This window comes from Monodon monoceros, unplaced genomic scaffold, assembly GCF_005190385.1.
Source record: "Monodon monoceros isolate NGI ecotype Baffin Bay Population unplaced genomic scaffold, NGI_Narwhal_1 Super_Scaffold_12, whole genome shotgun sequence".
In the NCBI taxonomy this organism is placed as follows: Eukaryota; Metazoa; Chordata; class Mammalia; order Artiodactyla; family Monodontidae; genus Monodon; species Monodon monoceros.
In genome coordinates this window covers 35,936,046-35,956,739 of record NW_021703768.1, presented here as the reverse complement: position 1 = coordinate 35,956,739, position 20,694 = coordinate 35,936,046, and the positions used below count along the sequence as shown (strand labels likewise).

Genomic DNA, 20,694 nt, shown 5'->3' with positions numbered 1-20,694 from the left:
AATATAGCGTGAACTCAGGAAGCTTGTTTCCTCCAGCTGCATTTTTCTTTCTCAAGATTGCTTTTTCTATTCAGGGTCTTTTGTGTCTCCATACAAATTTTATGAGTTTTTGTTCTAGTTCTGTGAAAATGCCATTGGTAATTTGCTAGGGATTGCATTGAATCTGTAGATTGCTTTGGGTAATATAGTCATTTTCACAGTATTGATTCTTCCAATCCAAGAACATGGTATATCTTTCCATCTGTGTGCGTCATCTTCAGTTTCTTTCATCAGCATCTAATAGTTTTTGAAGTACAGGTCTTTTGCCTCCTTAGGTAGTTTTATTCCTAGGTATTTTACTCTTTTTGATGCAGTGGTAAATGGGATTGTTTCTTTAATTTCTCTTTCTGATCTTTCATTGTTAGTGTATAGAAATGCAACAGATTTTTGTGTATTAATTTCATACCCTACAACTTCACTGAATTCACTGATGAGTTCTAGTAGTTTTCTGGTAGCATCTTTAGGATTTTCTATGTACAGTATCATGTCATCTGCAAACAGTGATAGTTTTACTTCTTTTCCGATTTGGATTCCTTTTATTTCTTCTCTGCTGTGTCTAGAACATCCAAAATTATGTTGAATAACAGTGGTGAGGGTGGACATCCTTGGCTTGTTCCTGATCTTAGAGAAAATGCTTTTAGCTTTTTACAGTTGAGTATGATCTTAGCTGTAAGTCTGTCATATATGGCCTTTATTATGTTGAGGTATGTTCCTTCTATGCCCACTTAATGGAGAGTTTTTATCATAAATGGGTGTTGAATCTTGTCAAAAGCTTTTTCTGCATCTACTGAAATGATCATATGGTCATATTTGTCAACTTGTTAATGTGGTGTGTCACACTGATTTATTTGGGGATATTGAAAAATCCTTGCATCCTTGGGATAAATTCCACTTGATCATGGTGTATGATCATTTTAATGTATTGTTAGATTTAGCTTGCTAGTATTTTGTGGAGAATTTTTGTGTCTATGTTCACCAGTGATATTGGCCTGTAATTTTCTTTTTTTGTGGTATCTTTGTCTAGTTTTGGTATCAGGGTGATGGTTGCCTCATAGAATGAGTTTGGGAGGGTTCTTTCCTCTGAAAATTTTTGGAAAGGTTTCAGAAGGATAGGTGTTTACTCTTCTCTAAATGTTTGGTAGAGTTCAACTGTGAAGCCATCTGGTCCTTAACTTTTGTTTGCTGGGAGTTTTGAAATCACTGATTGAATTTCAGTACTGGTAATTGTTCATATTTTCTATTTCTTCCTGGTTCACTATTGAAAGATTATAAGAATTTGTCCATTTCTTCTACATTGTACATTTTATTGGCATATATTTGCTTGTAGTAGTCTCTTATGATCCTTTGTATTTCAGTAGTGTCCATTGTAACTTCTCCTTTTTCATTTCTAATTTTATTGATTTGAGCCCTCTCCCTTTTTCCTTGATGAGTCTGGCTAAAGGTTCATCAATTTTGTTTACTTTTTCAAAGAACCAGCTTTTAGTCTCATTGATCTTTGCTGTTGTTTTCTTTGTCTCTATTTCATTTCATTTTTTTTTTTGATTAGGGTATAGTTGTTTTACAATATTGTGTTAGTTTCTACTGTACAGAGAAGTGGAGTTCCCTGTGCTATACAGCAGGTTCTCATTAGTTAACTATTTTATACATATTAGTGTATATATGTTAGTCCCAATCTCCCAATTTATCACCCCCACTTTCCTCCCTTAGTGTCCATACATTTTTTCTCTACATTTGTGTCTCTATTTCTGCCTTGCAAACCAGTTTATCTGTACAATTTTTCTAGATTCCACAAGTATGCGTTAATATATGATATTTGTTTTTCTCTTTCTGACTTACTTCACTCTGTATAACAGTCTCTAGGTCCATCCACATCTCTATAAATGACCCAATTTCGTTCCTTTTTATGGCTGAGTAATATTCCATTGTATATATGTACCACATCTTCTTTATGAATTCATTCCATGACCTGGCTATTGTAAATAGTGTTGCTATGACATTGGGGTGCATGTGTCACTTTTTTTTTAGTATCTTTATTGGAGTATAATTGCTTTCCAATGTTGTGTTAGTTTCTGCTGTATAACAAAGTGAATCAGCTATATGCATATGTATGTCCCCATATCCCCTCCCTCTTGCGTCTCCCTCCTACCCTCCTTTTCCCACCCCTCTAGGTGGTCGCAAAGCACCGAGCTGATCTCCCTGTGCTATGCAGCTGCTTCCCACTGGCTATCTATTTTACATTTGGTAGTGTATATATGTCAGTGTTACTCTCTCACTTCGTCCCAGCTTACCCTTCTCCCTCCCCGTGTCCTCAAGTCCATTCTCTATGTCTGTGTCTTTATTCCTGTCCTGCCCATAGGTTCTTCAGAACCTTTTTTTTTTTTTAGATGCCATATATATGTGTTAGCATAAAGTATTTGTTTTTCTCTTTCTGACTTACTTCACCCTGTATGACACACTCTAGGTCCATCCACTTCACTACAAATAACTCATTTTCATTTCTCTTTATGGCTGAGTAATATTCCATTGTATATATGTGCCACATCTTCTTTATCCATTCATCTGTCGATGGACACTTAGGCTGCTTCCATGTCCTGGCTATTGTAAATCGTGCTGCAATAAACATTGTGGAACATGACTCTTTTTGAATTATGGTTTTCTCAGGGTATATGCCCAGTAGTGGGATTGCTGGGTCATATGGTAGTTTTATTTTTAGTTTTTTAAAGAACCTCCATGCTGTTCTCCATAGTGGCTGTATCAATTTACATTCCCACCAGCAGTGTATGAGGGTTCCCTTTTCTCCACACCCTCTCCAGCATTTACTGTTTGTAAATTTTTTTATGATGGCCATTCTGACTGATGTGAGGTGATACCTCATTGTGGTTTTGATTTGCATTTCTCTAATGATTAGTATTGCTGAGTGTCTTTTCCTGTATTTGTTGGCAATCTGTATATCTTCTTTGGATTAATGTCTATTTAGGTGTTCCACCCATGTTTTGATTGGGTTTTTGTTTTTTAATATTGAGCTGCATGAGCTGTTTGTATATTTTGCAGATTAATCCTTTGTCCATTGCTTTGTTTGCAAATAGTTTCTCCCATTCTGAGGGCTGGCTTTTTGTCTTCTTTATGGTTTCCTTTGCTGTGCAAAAGCTATTAACTTTCATTAGGTCTTGTTTATTTTTTTTTGTGGTACGTGGGCCTCTCACTGTTGTGGCCTCTCCTGTTGTGGAGCACAGGCTCCGGACGCACAGGCTCAGTGGCCATGGCTCACAGGCCCAGCCGCTCCGTGGCACGTGGGACCTTCCCAGACTGGGGCATGAACCCACGTCCCCTGCATCAGCAGGCGGACTCTCAACCACTGCGCCACCAGGGAAGCCCCTTGTTTATTTTTGTTTTGATTTCCATTACTCTAGGAGGTGGGTCAAATAAGATCTTGCTGTGATTTATGTCCAAGAGTGTTCTTCCTACGTTTTCCTCTAAGAGTTTTACAGTGTCTGGTGTTACATTTAGGTCATTAATCCATTTTGAGTTTATTTTTGTGTATGGGGTTAGGGAGTGTTCTAGTTTCATTCTTTTAAATGTAGCTGTCCAGTTTTCTGAGCACCACTTATTGAAGAGACTGTCTTTTCTCCGTTCTATGTTCTTGCCTCCTTTGACATAAATTAGGTGACCATATCTGCATGGGTTTATCTCTGAGCTTTCTATCCTGTTCCATTGCTCTATATTTCTGTTTTTGTTCCCATTCTGTACTGTCTTGATTACTGTAGCTTTGCAGTATAATCTTAAATCAGGGAGTCTGATTCCTCCAGCTCTGTTTTTTTCCCCCCCTCAAGATTGCTTTGGCTATTTGGCGTCTTTTGTGTCTCCATACAGATTTTAAGATTTTTTTGTTCTAGTTCTGTGGAAAATACCATTGGAAATTTGATAGGGATTGCATTGAATCTGTAGGTTGCTTTGGGTAGTATAGTCATTTTCACAGTATTGATTCTTCCAATCCAAGAACATGGTATATCTTTCCATCTGTTTGTATCATCTTCAGTTTCTTTCATCAGCATCTTATAGTTTTCTGCATACAGATCTTTGTCTCCTTGGGTAGATTTATTGCTAGGTATTTTATTCTTTTTGTTGCAATGGTAAATGGGAGTGTTTCCTTAATTTCTCTTTCAGATTTTTCATCATTAGTGTATAGGAATGCAAGAGATTTCTGTGCATTAATTTTGTATCCTGCAACTTTACCAAATTGATTGATTAGGTCTAGTAGTTTTCTGGTGGCATCTTTAGGATTTTCTATGTATAGTATCGTGTCATCTGCAAACAGTGATAGCTTTACTTCTTCTTTTCCAATTTGTATTCCTTTTATTTCTTCTCTGACTGCTATGTCTATGACTTCCAAAACTATTTTGAATAATAGTGGTGAGCATGGACATCCTTGTCTTTTTCCTGATCTTAGCAGATAATGCTTTTAGTTTTTCATTATTGAGAATGATGTTTGCTATGGGTTTGTCATATATGGCCTTTATTATGTTGAGGTAGGTTCCCACTGTGCCCATTTCTGGAGAGTTTTTATCATAAATAGGTGTTGAATTTTGTCAAAAGCTTTTCCTGCATATATTGAGATTATCATATGGTTTTTATTCAATTTGTTAATATGGAGTGTCACATTGATTTGCATATATTGAAGAATCCTTGCATCTTGGGATAAATCCTACTTGATCATATTGTATGATCCTTTTTATGTGTTGTTGGATTCTGTTTGCTCGTATTTTGTTGAGGATTTTTGAATCTATATTCATCAGTGATATTGGTCTGTAATTCTATTTTTTGTGACATCTTTGTCTGGCTTTGGTATCAGGGTGGTGGTGGCCTTGTAGAATGAGTTTCGGTGTGTTCCTCCCTCTGAAATTTTTTGGAGGAGTTTGAGGAGGATGGCTGTTAGCTCTTCTCTACATGTTTGATAGAATTCACCTGTGAAGCCATCTGGTCCTAGACTTTTGTTTGTTGGAAGATTTTTAATCACAGTTTCAATTTCATTACTTGCAATTGGTCTGTTCATATTTTCTATTTCTTCCTGGTTCAGTCTTGGAAGGTTATACCTTTCTAAGAGTTTGTCAATTTCTTCCAGGTTGTCCATTTTATTGGCATAGAGTTGCTTGTAGTATTTTCTTATGATGCTTTGTATTACTGCAGTGTCTGTTGTAACTTCTCCTTTTTCATTTCTAATTTTATTGATTTGAGTCCTCTCCCTCTGAGTCTGGCTAATGGTTTATCAATTTTGTTTATCTTCTCAAAGAACCAGATTTTAGTTTTATTGATCTTTGCTATTGTACTCTTTGTCTGTTTTTCATGTATTTCTTCTGTGGTCTTTATGATTTCTTTCCTTCTACTAACTTTGGGTTTTGTTTGTTTTTCTTTCTCTAGTTCCTTTAGTTGTTAAATTAGATTGTTTATTTGGGATTTTTCTTGCTTCCTGAGGTAAGATTTTATTGCTGTAAATTCTCTTAGAACTGCTTTTTCTGTGTCCCATAGGTTTTAAATAATTGTGTTTTCATTTTCATTTGTCTCTAGGTATTTTTTGATTTCCTCTTTGATTTCTTTAGTGAGCCATTGGTTGTTTAGTAGCATATTGTTTAACCTCCACATGTTTGTGTTTTTTTCACATTTTTTTTTCTTGTAGTTCATTTCTAATCTCATAGTGTTGTTGTCAGAAAGATGGTTGATATGATTTCAATTTACTTAAATTTACAAAGCTTGTTTTGTGTCCTAGAATGTGATCAATCCTGGAGAATGTTCCATGTGTACTTGAAAAGAATGTGTATTCTGCTCCTTTTAGAGGGAATGCTCTATAAATACTGATTAAGTCCATCTGGTCTAACGTGTCCTTTAAGGCCTGTGTTTCCTTATTGATTTTCTGTCTGGATGATCTATTGATGAAAGTGGGGTTTCAAAGTCCCCCACTAGTATTGTGTTACTGTTGATTTCTCCTTTTATGGTTGTTAGTATTTGCCTTATATATTGAGGTGCTGCTCTGTTGGGTGCATATATACTTACAATTTTTATATCTTCTTGGATTGATCCCTTGATCATTATGTAGTGTCCTTTGTCTCTTGCAAGAGTTTTTAAAGTCTATTTTGTCTGAGATGAGTATAGCTACAACAGCTTTCTTTTGATTTCCATTTGCAGTGAATACCTTTTTCCATCCCCTCTCATTGTCTGTATGTGTTCTTAGATCTGAAGTGTGTTTCTTGTAGACAGCATGTATATGGGTCTTGTTTTTGTAACCATTCAGCTAGTCTGTGACTTTTGGTTGGAGCATTTAATCCATTTACATTTAACATAATTATTGATATGTACGTTCTTATTGCCATTTTAATTGTTTTGTATTTGTCTTTGTAGGTCTTTTCCCTTCCTTTCCTCTTCTCTTTTGTGATTTGATGGCTAAATTTACTGTTGTGTTTTTATTCCTTATTCTTTTTTTGTTTGTGTATCTATTGTAGATTTTTGGTTTGTGGTTACCATGAGGTTTTGATATAGCAGTCTCTATATAAAGAAGATTGTTTTATGTTGCCGGTCTTTTAATTTCAAATGCATTTCCAATGTCCTGCATTTGTACTCTCCTCTTCTCATGATTGCTGGTTTTGATATATTTTTTGTGTGGATGATTTCCTACCTTTATATTTGCCTTTTCCTATATTCTTGTTTTTAGTTGTGGCCTTTTCTTTTTCTTTTTCACCTAGAGAAGTTCCTTTAGTGTTTGTTGCAAAGCTGGTCTGCTCTGGTGGTGCTGAATTCTCTTAGCTTCTCATTTTTGTAAAGCTCTTGATTTCTCCATCAAATCTGAACAAGAGCCTTGCTGGCTAGTGTATTCTTGGTTGTAGGTTCTTCCCTTTCATCAGTTTAAATATATGGTGCCACTCCTTTCTGGCCTGTAATGTTTCTGCTGAAAAATCAGCTGATAACCTTATGGAAGTTCCCTTGTACGTTATTTGTTTCTTTTCCCTTGTTTCTTTTAGTATTTTCACTTTGTCTTTAATTTTTGTCAGTTTGATTACTCTGTGTCCCAGCATGTTCCTCCTTGGGTTTATCCTGCCTCGGACTCTCTGGGCTTCCTGGACTTGGGTTACACTTTCCTTTCCCATGTTAGGGTATTTTTCAGCTATTGTCTATTCAAATATTTACTCAGGTCCTTTCTATCTTCTCCTTCTGAGACTCCTATAATGTGAATGTTGGTGCATTTAATGTTGTCTCAGAGGTCTCTTAGATTTTCCTCATTTCTTTTCATTCTTTCTTCTTTATTCTGTTCCACAGCAGTGATTTCTACCATTTTGTCTTCCAGTTCACTTATACATTCTTCTGCTTTATTTATTCTGCTATTGATTCCTTTTAGTGTATTTTTCATTTCAGTTGTTGTATTGTTCATCTATGTTTGTTCTTTAGTTCTTTTATGTCTTTATTAAATATTTCTTGTATCTTCCTGGTCTGTGCCTTTATCTTTTTCTGAGATCTTAGATCATCCTTACTATCATTACTCTGAATTCTTTTTTGGGTAGATTGCCTGTCTCCGCTGAGTTGTTGTTCTGGGATTTTATCTTGTCCCTTTCTCTGGGATATAGTCCTCTGCTGTCTCATTTTGTCTTTCTGTGATTGTGGTTTCCATTCCACAGGTTGCAGGGTTGTAGTCCTTCTTGCTTCTGCTGTCTGCTGCCTTGTGGATGAGGCTGGTCTAAGGGGCTTATGCTGGTTTCCTGGTGAGAGGGACTGGTTCCAGCCCACTGGTGGGCAGAGCTGGGTCTTGTCCCTCCTGTGGGCAGGGCTGTGTTAATGGGTGTGTTTAGTGGCCAGCTGTGGGCTTAGGAAGACTTTAGGCAGCCTGTTTGCTGATGGGTGGGGCTGTGTTCCCACCCTGTTGGTTGTTTGGTCTGAGGCATCCCAGCACTAGAACCTACTGGCGGTTGGGTGAGGCCAGGTCTTGGTGAGAAAATGGTGGCCTCCAGGAGGGCTTACGCCAATGAGTACTACCCAGAACTACCGCCACCAGTGTCTCTGTCCACACAGTGAGTCACAGCCACCCCCTCACACACCCCCAACCCCCTCCACAGGAGACCCTCCAATACCAGCAGGTAGGTCTGGCCTAGGGTCTTAAGAGGTCACTCTTTTTCCCCTGTGTCCTGGTGCTCATGAGACCTTGTGTGTGCCCTCCAAGAGTGGAATTTCTGCCTCCCCCAGTTCTTTGGAAGTTTTGCAGTCAAACAAGGAGCTAGTCTGACAAACTGACTTGTTCTAATGTGTGAATGGTAGAGGGAGAACTGTTTACCCTTCCCCTCTTTCTAGGCAACATGCTCAAGCTCTCCCCATGTCACAAACGCCCCCATGTGCATCATGCATGCTTTGATGCATCCAAAATATGGCTCTAAGAGTCCAGGCAAGCCAGCAGGATATTTTTGAGCTGGGCTTGTGTTTATTCAAAATTAAAAAAGGGTCGGAGCTGTCTTCTCTGCTCTATATTTCAGCACAGAAAAAAATCTTCACACACATTGCTACTGTGTTTAAACGAACTGTGCTATGCTCCCCTTACAAGGAGAAGAACTGAGTATGCAGTCTGATTTAGGATGCTTTTCCTGTGGGTGTTTGACAATAGAAGCACACCATCACAAATCCAAGAAAATAAATTTATTAAACTTTGAAGGAAAAAATCCACAGACATAAAGAAAGTTAAATATAAACTGCAGGACACAACTAGTCATACTAGTGAATAATGGCTTGTGTGGCCAGCAAAGTACCAAAATGACATTTGGAGACCGATTGAGGTATTTAGCTATTTTTGGCTATAGAAATGTCAGCCTATTGTAAAATAGTAAGATAGCTTTCCCAAACACACAGTTTTAAGTTGAATTAGGTTCTACATTGATGAAACTGTCTATGAAACTAAATTATGTAGCTCTTAGAGAAAACCGTAGCAGCAAGGTAGCAGAAAATCTATTAAACATCTATTACAAAGTAACATGTTGAACTTTAAACACCCAATTCTAGCTTTTCACTGTCCTTCCTGCAAGAAAGAGGGAATATAAAATTGCCAACCATTAAGCTTGTTTCCTAAAAAGGTATGGCAAATACTATTTAAGTTAAAGCTAACTTTAAAGTTTTATTAACCTTTAAAAAATACTTAAGTGAGAAGCATTCTTGAGTGAGATGAGTCTTCTCTTTTTGACAAACCTTTTGAGGAGCAATCCCAGTGCTCCTATGAATGATGTTTAGGTTATTAAGATATTGAACAATAACTTATAATTTACTCAGGCTGCTTCTTTTTCTTCTGACTACCCGCTTTAAGGCCAATCCACTTAGAGGGGAAGTAAAAAATGATGAAACTTCTTTTATTAAGTAAATCCTATAAAAGATTTGGTAAGGAAGAAAGTTTCTGCTATGGGTTTAAATAAATTTTTTAATTATCTTGGGGATTTAAAATCTTGTTTTTTCTCTTTTTTTGCTACCATGAATAATGAGTATGTGTCTGGCTATAGGCTGTGAAAGAAAAAGCTTTTTCTTGAACTTTTATTCCATGATCTGGTTAACTTCACTTCGACCAGCTTCAACTTACAAAATGCTTCTTTTACCTATTCCTTCCTTAGGTAAATATGAACTAAGAGACACTGTGGCCGAGGTTCTAAGGCTTGACTCTCAAGATCTGAGTGCACTAAGAAACTCCTTCCCTGTGCACTGCAGTGATTAAGCATTCTGGGTCAATAGGAACCAGCTATGATTTCTATTCTCTTAGTATGCAGTGCTCTGACATGAACCAAAACTTGGGTAAGAAAAGCCTTTTTGTTCATTTGTGTTGTGGGGTTTTTTGGTTTTTTTGGTTCATGATAAGTTGATCTGTGCAAACATTTTAAAGTTTTCTAAATTAACAAATATCTGTTTACAAATTCAGATAAGATGAACACATTCCAATAATGCAGCTAACTACAATCATTTTAGAATCATTTAAAGAGTTTTAGGAGGTATAAAAAGGGCCTTGTAAAAAACTAGTTTTTCTTCAGGTGCGTTGACCAAAGCATTAAACCAGCTTTAGACTGCAGTTACTACATTCTTTAGATGGGTCGGCATGAGCTACAGTACACCGTGTATAGTGTAATAGAAAATAGCCATGCTTAAAGTGTAAATTATTAAAAATACCTTTATCCATTTTATGTCAAAATAAATGTTTTACATATCCAAACTATTTCTTCTCTTCTTACCTAAAATTTTAGTTCCCAATTATTAAAAAAAAATTAGCCTGTGCTATGATTTGCATTCAATCGTCCTGAACTGCAAAAGCCACCTGATTTTTCGCTTTTTCAAAAAGCATGATTAACTATAGATTAAAAAACATAGCCATTCAATGCTTAGTAGCACAAAATTAACACCCACAATAACAAGACAATCACTGCCACTAAACAGTCTTTGAGACAATTCTTTAAAATATTTACAATTCACAAGAATATCTATCTGATGAAGGGTTCTTCTTCTTTTTCTTTAATATCATGTTTCAACATCTCAGGAAAAGCCATTTAGAATCTGTATCCCCCACCCTCAACTCCCACCCCCCTCCAAAAAATGTTTAAACATTGTTTTGGTTTAAGCATTCATGCCCTAGCCAACTCTTTGCTAGAGTAAATAGGTAACTCATTAAATATGTAGCTCATGGGAAATCGAAGAAAAGCTACGGCATGATTTTGTTCAGTTGGTCTGTGCTCACGTAGCCACATGATGAGAGAAACTCTTTGTCAGGCAAGGGCAGGGCAGTTGCATTGAGTACGAGGCCCTGTGGAGATTGTACTATATGAATGGAGGTATAGTCTGGGACAGGCAACTCAGAACTTGGAACACGTTCTGCTGTCCCAGACCTCCCAGCAGTAGTGGTAAGGCTTTCCGTGGTGATGTAAATGTCTTCCTGGTTAAAGCTTGGCTCTACATGCGATTCAACCTCGACATGAGGGGCCAGGGCGATGCACTTTTTAGCATCTGCCTCACAGAAGTAGGCGTTGTCCATGATGAAGTTTGCTTGGCAGGGTGAGACGACTTCTGGATGCATGTCACACTGGGAGATCCCAGCCTTATTCTTTTGGCCCGGGGAAAGGACCACACTCCCTGCTGGTGTAATGTCACTTACCTGGGCATAAAAGTCGATGTTTGCCAATGAATTTGGATTGCTGAGCTGTTGCTGTGTATGGCCAGCTTGATGAGTTGACTCAGTTTTGGCAATAAGAAGTGATCTTGGTTTGTTTTCCTCTCCTAGGATAACACTGGGCTGCTGGCTAGCAGGGGTAGCATCATTCGAAGGTGAGTTATCTAGATTCTTCTGGTCAAGGCACAAGCGATCTGCTTCCCCTTTCAACCTTTGTGGCTGAGCAACCTCTGAGGTACCATCACACATGTCATTGGCATTGAAATCAGTCTCCAGAATGTCAGGTTCATAACAGCTGGTACGTCCAGAGTCGTCATCCTTTGCCCCAAGGATATTAAGTGATTTTTCATGGTCATTGCTTAGAAGTCTGTCTGTGTCTGATCCTTCAGTCTTTTCATCGGGGTCATCAATATCTAGCTCAATAAATTCAACCCAAGAGTCATCATTGTAGAATTCGTGTTTATAGTTGTCATGAATGGCTAAGATTGTGTTCACCTCTTCTAATTTTCCTTCCTAGGAAATAGAAAATGAAGATCTATGAAAAACTCACAACAATTAAGTGATATAATAAATAACATTCAGAGACTAATTAGTGACAAAACCACATTAGTGAAGAACTTTTCTTTCTTTCTTTTTAAAAATTCTTTTCTATTATGGTTCATCACAGAATACCAAACATAGTTCTCCATGCTATACAGCAGGATGTTGTTTATCCATTCCATATATAATAGCTTATATCTGCTAACCTCAACCTCCCATTCCATCCCTCCCCCAACGCCCTCCCCCTCGGCAACTACAAGTCTGTTCTCTATGTCTGTGAGTCTGTTTTTGTTTCATACGTAGATACGTTCATTTGTGTCATATTTTAGATTCCACATATAAGTGATATCGTATGGTATTTGTCTTTCTCTTTGACTTACTTCACTTAATATGACAATCTCTAGTTGCATCCATGTTGCTGCAAGTGGCATTATTTCATTCTTTTTTATGGCTGAGTAGTATTCCATTGTATATATGTACCACATCTTCTTTATCCATTCATCTGTTGATGGGCATTTAGGTTGTTTCTATGTCTTGGCTATTGTGAATAGTGCTGCTGTGAACATAGGGGTGCATGTATCTTTTTGGATTAGAGTTTTGTCTGGATATATGCCTAGGAGTGGGATTGCTGGATCATATGGTAATTCTATTTTTAGTTCTCTGAGGAACCTCTATATTGTTTTCCATAGAGGCTGTACCAACTTACATTCCAACAGTGTAGGAGTGTTCCCTTTTCTCCACACCCTCTCCAGCATCTGTTATTTGTAGAGTTTTTAATGATGGCCATTCTGACTGGTGTGACGTGGTACCTCATTGTAGTTTTGATTTGCATTTCTCTAGTAATTAGCAATGCTGAGCATCTTTTCATGTACCTATTGGCCATTTGTATTTCTTCTTTGGAGAAATGTCTATTTAGGTCTTCTGCCCATTTTTCAATTGTGTTGTTTTTTTGTTGAGTTGTATGAGCTATTTGTATATTTTGGAAATAAAGCCCTTATTGGTCTCATTGTTTGAAAATACTTTCTCCCGTTCTGTAGGTTGTCTCTTTGTTTATGGTTTCTTTTGCTGTGCAAAAGCTGGTAAGTTTGATTAGGTCCCATTTGTTTCTTTTTGTTTTTATTTCTATTGCTTTGGGAGACTGACTTAAGAAAACATTGGTATGATTTATGTCAGAGAATGTTTTGCCTATGATCTGTCCTAGGAGTTTTGTGGTGTCATGTCTTAAGTCTTTAAGCCGCTGTGAGTTTATTTTTATGTATGGTGAGAGGGTATGTTCTAACTTCATTGATTTCCATATGGCTGTCCAAGTTTCCCAGCACCACTTGTTGAAGAGACTGTCTTTTTCCTATTGTATATTCTTTCCTCCTTTGTTGAAGACTGACTATAGGTGTGTGGGTTTATTTCTGGGCTCTCTATTCTGTTTCATTGACCTATATGTCTGTTTTTTGTGCCAATACCCCTGTAGCTTTGTAGTATTGTCTGAACTCTGGGAGGGTTATGCCTCCTGCTTTGTTCTTTTTCTTCAGGATTGCTTTAGCAATTCTGGGTCTTTAATAGTTCCATATAAATTTTAGGATTATTCTAGTTCTGTGAAAAATGTCATGGGTAATTTGATAGGGACTGCATTAAATCTGTAGTTTGCTTTGGGCTGTATGACCATTTTAACAATGTTAATTCTTCCAATCCATGAGCATGGGATATCTTTCCATTTCTTTGACTCACCTTCAGTTTCCTTTATTAATATTTTATAGTTCTCAGCATATAAGTCTTTTACCTCCACAGTCAGGTTTATTCTTAAGCATATTTTATATTTTTGGGTGAGATTTTAAATAATATTGTTTGTTTACATTCCCTTTCTGATATTCTGTTGTTAGTGTAAAGAAATGCAACCGGTTTCTATATGTTAATCTTGTATCCTGCTACTTTGCTGAATTTGCTTATTATTTCTAGCAGTTTTTTTGTGGATTCTTTAGGGTTTTCTATATAGTATGTCATCTGCATAAAATGACAATTTTGCCTCTTCCCTTCCAATTTGGATACTTTTTATTTCTTTTTCTTGTCTGATTGCTACGGCTAGGACTTCCAATACTATGTTAAATAGAAGAGGTAAGAGGTGGGCATCCTTGTCTTGTTCCAGATTTTAGCAGGGAGTCTTTCAGCTTTTCACCCTTGAGTATTATATTGGCTGTGGGTTTGTCATAGCTTTTACTATGTTGAGATATGTTCCCTGTGTACCCACTTTGGTAAGAGTTTTTTATCATGAATGGATGTGGAATTTTGTCAGATGTTCTTTCTGCATCTTTTGAGATGATCATGTGGTTTTTGTCTTCTCTTTTGTTTATGTGATGTATCACATTGATTTGTGTATGCTGAACCATGCTTGTGAACTTGGGATGACTCTTGGTCATGGTGTATGATCTTTTTTTATGTGTTGTTGGATTTTGTTGAGAATTTTTGTGTCTATATTCATCAAAGATATTGGCCTGTAATTTTCTTTTTTGGTGGTGTCTTTGTCTGGTTTTGGTATCAGGGTGATGGTGGCTTCATAGAATGTCTTTGGGAGTGTTCCCTCCTCTTCAATTCTTTGGAAGAGTTTGAGAAGGACTGGTGTGAGTTCTTTGTATGTTTGGTAGAATTTGCCTTTGAAGACATCTGGTCCTGGATTTTTGTTTGTAGGGAGTTAATTACATATTCTATTTCACCTGTAATGATTAGTCTGTTCAAATTATCTACTTATTGTTGATTCAGTTTTGGTGGGCTGTATGTTTCTAGAAACTTGTCCTTTTCTTCTAGGTTGTTGAATTTGTTGAGATATAATTGGTCATAGCATTCCCTTATGGTTTCTGTATTACTGTGATGTCAGTTGTTATGTCTCCTTTTTCATTTCTTATTTTGTTTATTTGGGTTCTCTCTCTTTTCTTCTTGGTGAGCCTGGCCAGAGGTTTGTCAGTCTTGTTTACCCTTTCAAAGAACCAGCTCTGGGTTTTATTGATTTTTTTCTACTTTTTAATCACTATGATTATTTCCATCCTTCTGCTGATTTTAGGTTCTGTTTGTTCTTTTTCTACTTCTTTTAAGTGGTAGATTAGGTTGTTTATCTGAGACTTTTCTTGTTTTTTTTGAGGAAGGCCTGTATCACTATGAACTTCCCTCTAGGAATTGCTTTTGCTGCATCCCATAGATTTTGTACAGTGGTGTTTTCATGGTAATTTTTCTCAAGGTATTTTTTAATTTACTCTTTGATTTCATTGTTGACTGATTGGTTTTTTAGTAGCATATTGTTTGGTAATCGTTTTTTTAGTAGCATATTGTTTAGTAGTCATTTTCTTTTTCTGTGGTTGATTTCTAGTTTCATGCTGCTGTGGTCAGAAAAGATGCTTGAGATAATTTCTATACTCAAGTTTGTTGAGGTCTGTTTTGTACCCTAGTATGTGGTCAATCCTAGAGAATGTTCCATGTGCACTCAAAAAGAATGTATATTCTGTTTTTTTGGATGTAATGTCCTAAAAATATCAATTAGGTCTATCTGTTCTATTGTATCATTTAGGATCTCTGTTGCCTTATTTTCTTTCTAGAAGATCTGTGCACTGATGTGAGTGGGGTGTTAAAGTCTCCTACTATTATTGTATTCCTGTCAGTTTCTCCCTTTATGTCTGTTAGTATTTGTTTTATGTATTTGGGTGCTCCTATATTAGGTGCATATATGTTGATGAGTGTAAAAGTGTCCTTTATTTTTCTTTATGGCCTTTGTTTTAAAGTCTATTCTGTCTGATACGTGTATTGTGATCCCCACCTTGTCATTTCCATTTGCATGAAATATCTTTTTCCATCTCCTCACTTTCAATCTGTGTCCTTTGCTCTAAAGTGGGTCTCTTGTAGGCAGCATATTGTAGGCTCTTGTTTTTTTATCCAATCTTCCTCTCTGTGTCTTTTGATTGGAGCATTTAGTCCATTGACATTAAGGTAATTACTGATAGATATGTATTTATTGCCATTTTAAGCCTTGCTTTCCTGTTGATTTTTTATTTCTTCTTTGTCCCTTTTTTCTTTTTGTTTTTCCCTTTTGTGGTTTGATGATTTTTCTTTTGTATTGTACTTCTTTTTGGTTTCTCTGAGTCTATTGTATGTTTTTGATTTGTGGTTACCTTGTTTCTCAAGTATGTAAACCCCATCCTATAGCTATTGATACTTGCCTTAGACTGGTAATCATATAGGCTCAAACACATTCTAGGAAATGATAAAAAAAATTTACACTTTCTTACTCTTCTCCCCCACATTATATGATTTTGATGTCCTCTTTTACATCTTCATGTTCATCCTTTTGCTGTTCACTGTGGTTATCATAATAAATTTCACAGAAATTTATTTTGATATTTTTAAAATCCATGTACTGGCTTATTTAGGTGATTTTCTTTCCAATTGTGATTTTCTCTTTCCTATATATTCTTCTTTTCTATTTACAGAAGACCTTTCAATATTTCCTTTAGGATAGGTTTAGTATTGCTGTATTCTTTTAGTTTTTGCTTGTCTAAGAAATTCTTTCTCCTTCTACTGTAAATAATAATCTTGCTGGGTAGAGTATCCTAGGTTGCAGTTTTTTCCCCTTCAGGACTTTGAATGTATCTTGCCACTTCCTTCTGGCCTGCAAAGTTTCTGTACAGAAATCAGCTGATAGCCTTATGGGGGTTCCCTTGTAATTAACTTTTCTCTTGCTGCCTTTAGAATCCTCTCTTTAACTTTTGCCATTTTAATTATAATTTTGGTGTAGGTCTGTTTGGTTTTACCTTGTTTGGGACCCTCTGCTTCCTGTACCTGGAGATGTTTCTTTCTTTACGTTTGGGAAGTTTTCAGCTTCCCAAATACATTTTCAATACCCTTTTCTCTTTCTTCCCATTCTGGGGTCTCTATTATGCATAGATTGGCATGCTTTATATTAGCCCATAGGTCTCTTATATTGCTTTCATTTGGCTTTCTGTCTGCTGTCTTGATTGGGTGATTTCCATTATTCTATCTTCCAGGTCATTTACTCATTTTTATGTATTATTCATTCTGCTATTCATTGCCTTTAGTTCAGTTTTCATCTTGGCAAATGAGTTTTAAAATTTTTTTGGTTCCTTTTTATAGTTTCTAGTTCCTTTTTATAGTACTCTGCATTTCTGTCAATAGCATTTCTTAATTCCTTCAGTATTTTCATTATCTCCTTTTTGAATTCGGTGTCTATTAGACTGAAGAGGTCTGTTTCATTGTTCTTTCAGGGGAATTCTCTTGGTCTTTTAACTGGGAGTGGTTCCTCTGCTTCTTCATTTTACCTTATATTTCTCTTATTCTGTGAGTTTAGGAGAAACAATGATCTACTGTGGTCTTGGAGGGCTATTTATATGTGGGAGTGTCCTGGTGTAGTTTGTGTGGATTTAATATTTTGGTGCAAGGGCTGTTTTTAGTATTGATGCCTGTCACCTCTTTCCTCAGCATGTGCTAGTCATTATTCTCTTGATAGGGCGTGTGCAGATGCAGTGGCTGGTGCCTGGTCCTGGCATTCTCTGTGGTGGTAGCAGCTCATGCGCATCCCTGGAGCACACAATGGGAGGTGGTTCACAACTCCTCCTGGAGTCTGCGAGGGTGGTGGTGGTAGCTCATGACAGCTCTTAAAGCATGGGGGTTGGGGGTGGTGGTGGCTTGTGATCACTCCTGTAGCTTGTGTAGGCAGTGTCCTGCAACCTGAGAGCACATGCAGGGAGAAAGGCTGCAATGGCAGGTCTTGCCTCTCCTCTCGCACACCACCCAAACAATGGTACCTGGCCTCTAAGGTAGCCCAGTCTTCCTCTGCGTACATCCTCTGGTGCAGTTGCACCAAACTCCAGCCCCTTCAGGCTCTTTCTGCACAGCCCACCACCTGAGTTCTCTCCCTGGGTCTAATCTCTGAAGCCTGGGCTTCAGCACCTGGTCCCTGCCCGCACTGATGGACGTGTGTCTCCGGCCGGGGAGTGCTGAGCGGTGGCACTGACTGTCTGCCGGTCTCCCTCCATTCTAGCTGCTGCAAAACCGGTTCCTGCATTCTCCTCCAAGGCTCTAAAACTCCCACTCTGTCCCAGCTGATCTCCATGATGGTGAGGGGACTTCCCAGGGTGCAGGCATCTTTCCTCTTTCACAGCTCTCTCCCAAGGGGTGGGGTGCAGGTCCCTTCCCAATTCCTTTCTTTTCTTTTGTCCTACCTGGTTACATAGAAATTTTCTTGCCCTTTTAGAGGTCTGACGTCTTCTGCCAGCGTTCAGTAGATATTCTGTAAGAATTGTTCCACATGTAGATGTGTTTTTGATGTATTTGTGTGAGGCAGTGAGCTTCACATTCTACTGCTCTGCCATCTTGATCCAGTAGTCAAGAACTTTTAAATACGTAAGACATTTTCATAATTTTGAGATGTATTATTTAAAAACTTTTTTTCCAGAAGGAATACAAAAAATAAAATGTAATACATATAGCTTGCAAAAGGTCTCAACATAAGACATTATTGTTCAGGTATCATTTAATTAGTGTTATGTATAACTTAGATAATTTATTAATTACCTTGAGGAGATCTGGATCAATTCCTTTAATCTTTGGAACTGGAACTGGGGGTAGAATCAACATCTTAATCCTTGAAAACAAAATTTTGTTTTGATGTCAGTTATACATTCTCATTTCAAAAGATAGAAATAAAATGTTGACAGTATTATTAAAGTAACAGAAAATTTGGAGTAAGTATAATCTGAGAAAGAGGAGGAAAGCATTAAGCAGTAAATGACAAGGCAAAACTATAGAAGAAAAAGACAAAAAACAACAAAAAACCCTCATCTGAAACCAATTTAAGTAAAATGCAGTTTTCTTATAACTTTTCTTTTATAATGTCTTTTATTGATAGACAGTCTTAGAAATTTAATTCCATCTGAAGCCAATTTCCATGTCAGTTATAAGGGAGGTAATTTTAATATACATCTCATCTGTAATTTGTAGAGGAAGGGAAGGGGAGGAGAAAGAGCCAATCTATGTGGAGCCAACATTATCTGTACCCTTAAAAAAGAGTGGGTTGGTGTAAGTTCATACCACAAATCTACATGAATTATAAGATTATCCAAGGCAATCTCATTAACCAGGGTGTTATTGCACAGTTCATTTCAGTTAGGACAGACTAAATTTGAACTATCTCTAATCAGTATGAATTTGTATACACAAGTCTATGATGCACTTAAAATTTCTGTTCCAAATATTTAAGTTACTTTTTGACCACAATTGATTTCAATATCTATCCTGCTTGTCTTGTGCCTGATTGTATCCCCAGCACTTAGAACAATTCCTGGCACAGAGAAGGTGCTCAATAAACCATTTTCTGAATAAGTTTGAGTAAGTCATTTATTTATTTCATTAATAGAGTTTTTGTTTTAAAGTCAACATTGTGGCTGTGGAATAAAGCTCAGATACTACTATAAACCACTGATGAAAGAAATCAAAGATGACACAAACAGAGGGAGAGATATACCATGCTCCTGGATTGGAAGAATCAATACTATGAAAATGACTATGCTACCCAAAGAAATCTAGAGGTTCAGTGCAATCTCTGTCAAATTACCAATGGCATTTTTCACAGATTTAGAACAAAAAATTATACAACTTGTGTGGAAGCACAAAAGACCCCGACTAGCCAAAGCAATATTGAGGATGAAAAACAGAGCTGGAGGAATCAGGCTCCCCAACTTCAGACTATACTACAAAGCTACAGTAATCAAGACAGTATGGTACTGGCACAAAAATAGAAATACAGATCAATGGTACAGGATAGAAAGCCCAGAGATAAATGCATGCACCTATGGTCACCTAATCTATGACAAAGGAGGCAAGAATATACAATGGACACCAGACAGCCTCTTCAATAAATGGTGCTGGGAAAACTGGACAGCTACATGTAAAAGAAAATGTGAAATAAGAACACTCCCTAACACCGTACACAAAAATAAACTCAAAGTGGATTAAAGACCTAAATGTAAGACCTGACACTATAAAACCCTTAGAGGAAAACACAGGCAGAACACTCTTTGACATAAATCACAGCAAGATCTTTTATGACCCACCTTCTAGAGTAATGAAAATAAAAACAAACAAATGGGACCTAATGAAACTTAAAAGCTTTTGCACAGCAAAGGAAACCATAAACAAGACAAAAAGACAACACATAGAATGGGAGAAAATATTTGCAAATGAAGCAATGGACAAAGGATTAATCTCCAAAATATACAAACAGCTCATGCAGCTCAATATCAAAAAGACAACCCAATCAAAAAATGGGCAGAAGACATTTCAGCAAAGAAGACATACAGATGGCCAAGAGGCACATGATAAGCTGCTCAGCATCACTAATTATTAGAGAAATGCAAATCAAAACTACAATGAGGTATCACCTCACACCAGTCAGAATGGCCATCATCACATATCTACAAACAATAAATGCTGGAGAGGGTGTGGAGAAAAGGGAACCCTCTTGCACTGTTGGTGGGAATGTAAATTGGTACAGCCACTATGGAGAACAGCATGGAGGTTCCTTAAAAAACTAAAAATAGAACAACCATAGGCCCCAGCAATCCCACTACTGGGCATGTACCCTGAGAAACCATAATTCAAAAAGATTCATGTACCACAATGTTCATTGCAGCACTATTTACAATAGCCAGGACATAGAAACAACCTAAATGTCCAATGACAGACAAATGGATAAAGAAGATGTGGTACATACATACAATATTACTCAGCCATAAAAGTGAACAAAATTGGGTCATTTGCAGAGATGTGGATGGACCTAGAGTCTGTCATACAGAGTGAAGTAAGTCAGAAAGAGAAAAACAAATATTGTATATTAATGCATATATGTGGAATCTATAAAAATGGTACAGGTGAACCTATCTGAAGGGCAGGAATAGAAAGGCAGATGT

General features: G+C 37.2%; 1 protein-coding gene across 3 annotated transcripts in view; it reads right to left on the bottom strand.

The window, feature by feature from the left end:
* Positions 1-8,688: 8,688 nt before the first annotated feature.
* Positions 8,689-20,694, bottom strand: part of GHR (growth hormone receptor) — a 279,446-nt gene continuing 267,440 nt past the window's right edge. For all 3 annotated transcript variants that reach the window (XM_029216313.1, XM_029216311.1, XM_029216310.1), the window contains 2 exons: positions 18,302-18,371; positions 8,689-11,710 (listed from right to left, as the gene is read on the bottom strand). In XM_029216313.1, the coding sequence (XP_029072146.1) occupies positions 10,733-11,710; positions 18,302-18,371 (1,048 nt within the window). In that variant the 3' untranslated portion in view covers positions 8,689-10,732. The remainder of the gene's footprint in view (positions 11,711-18,301; positions 18,372-20,694) is intronic.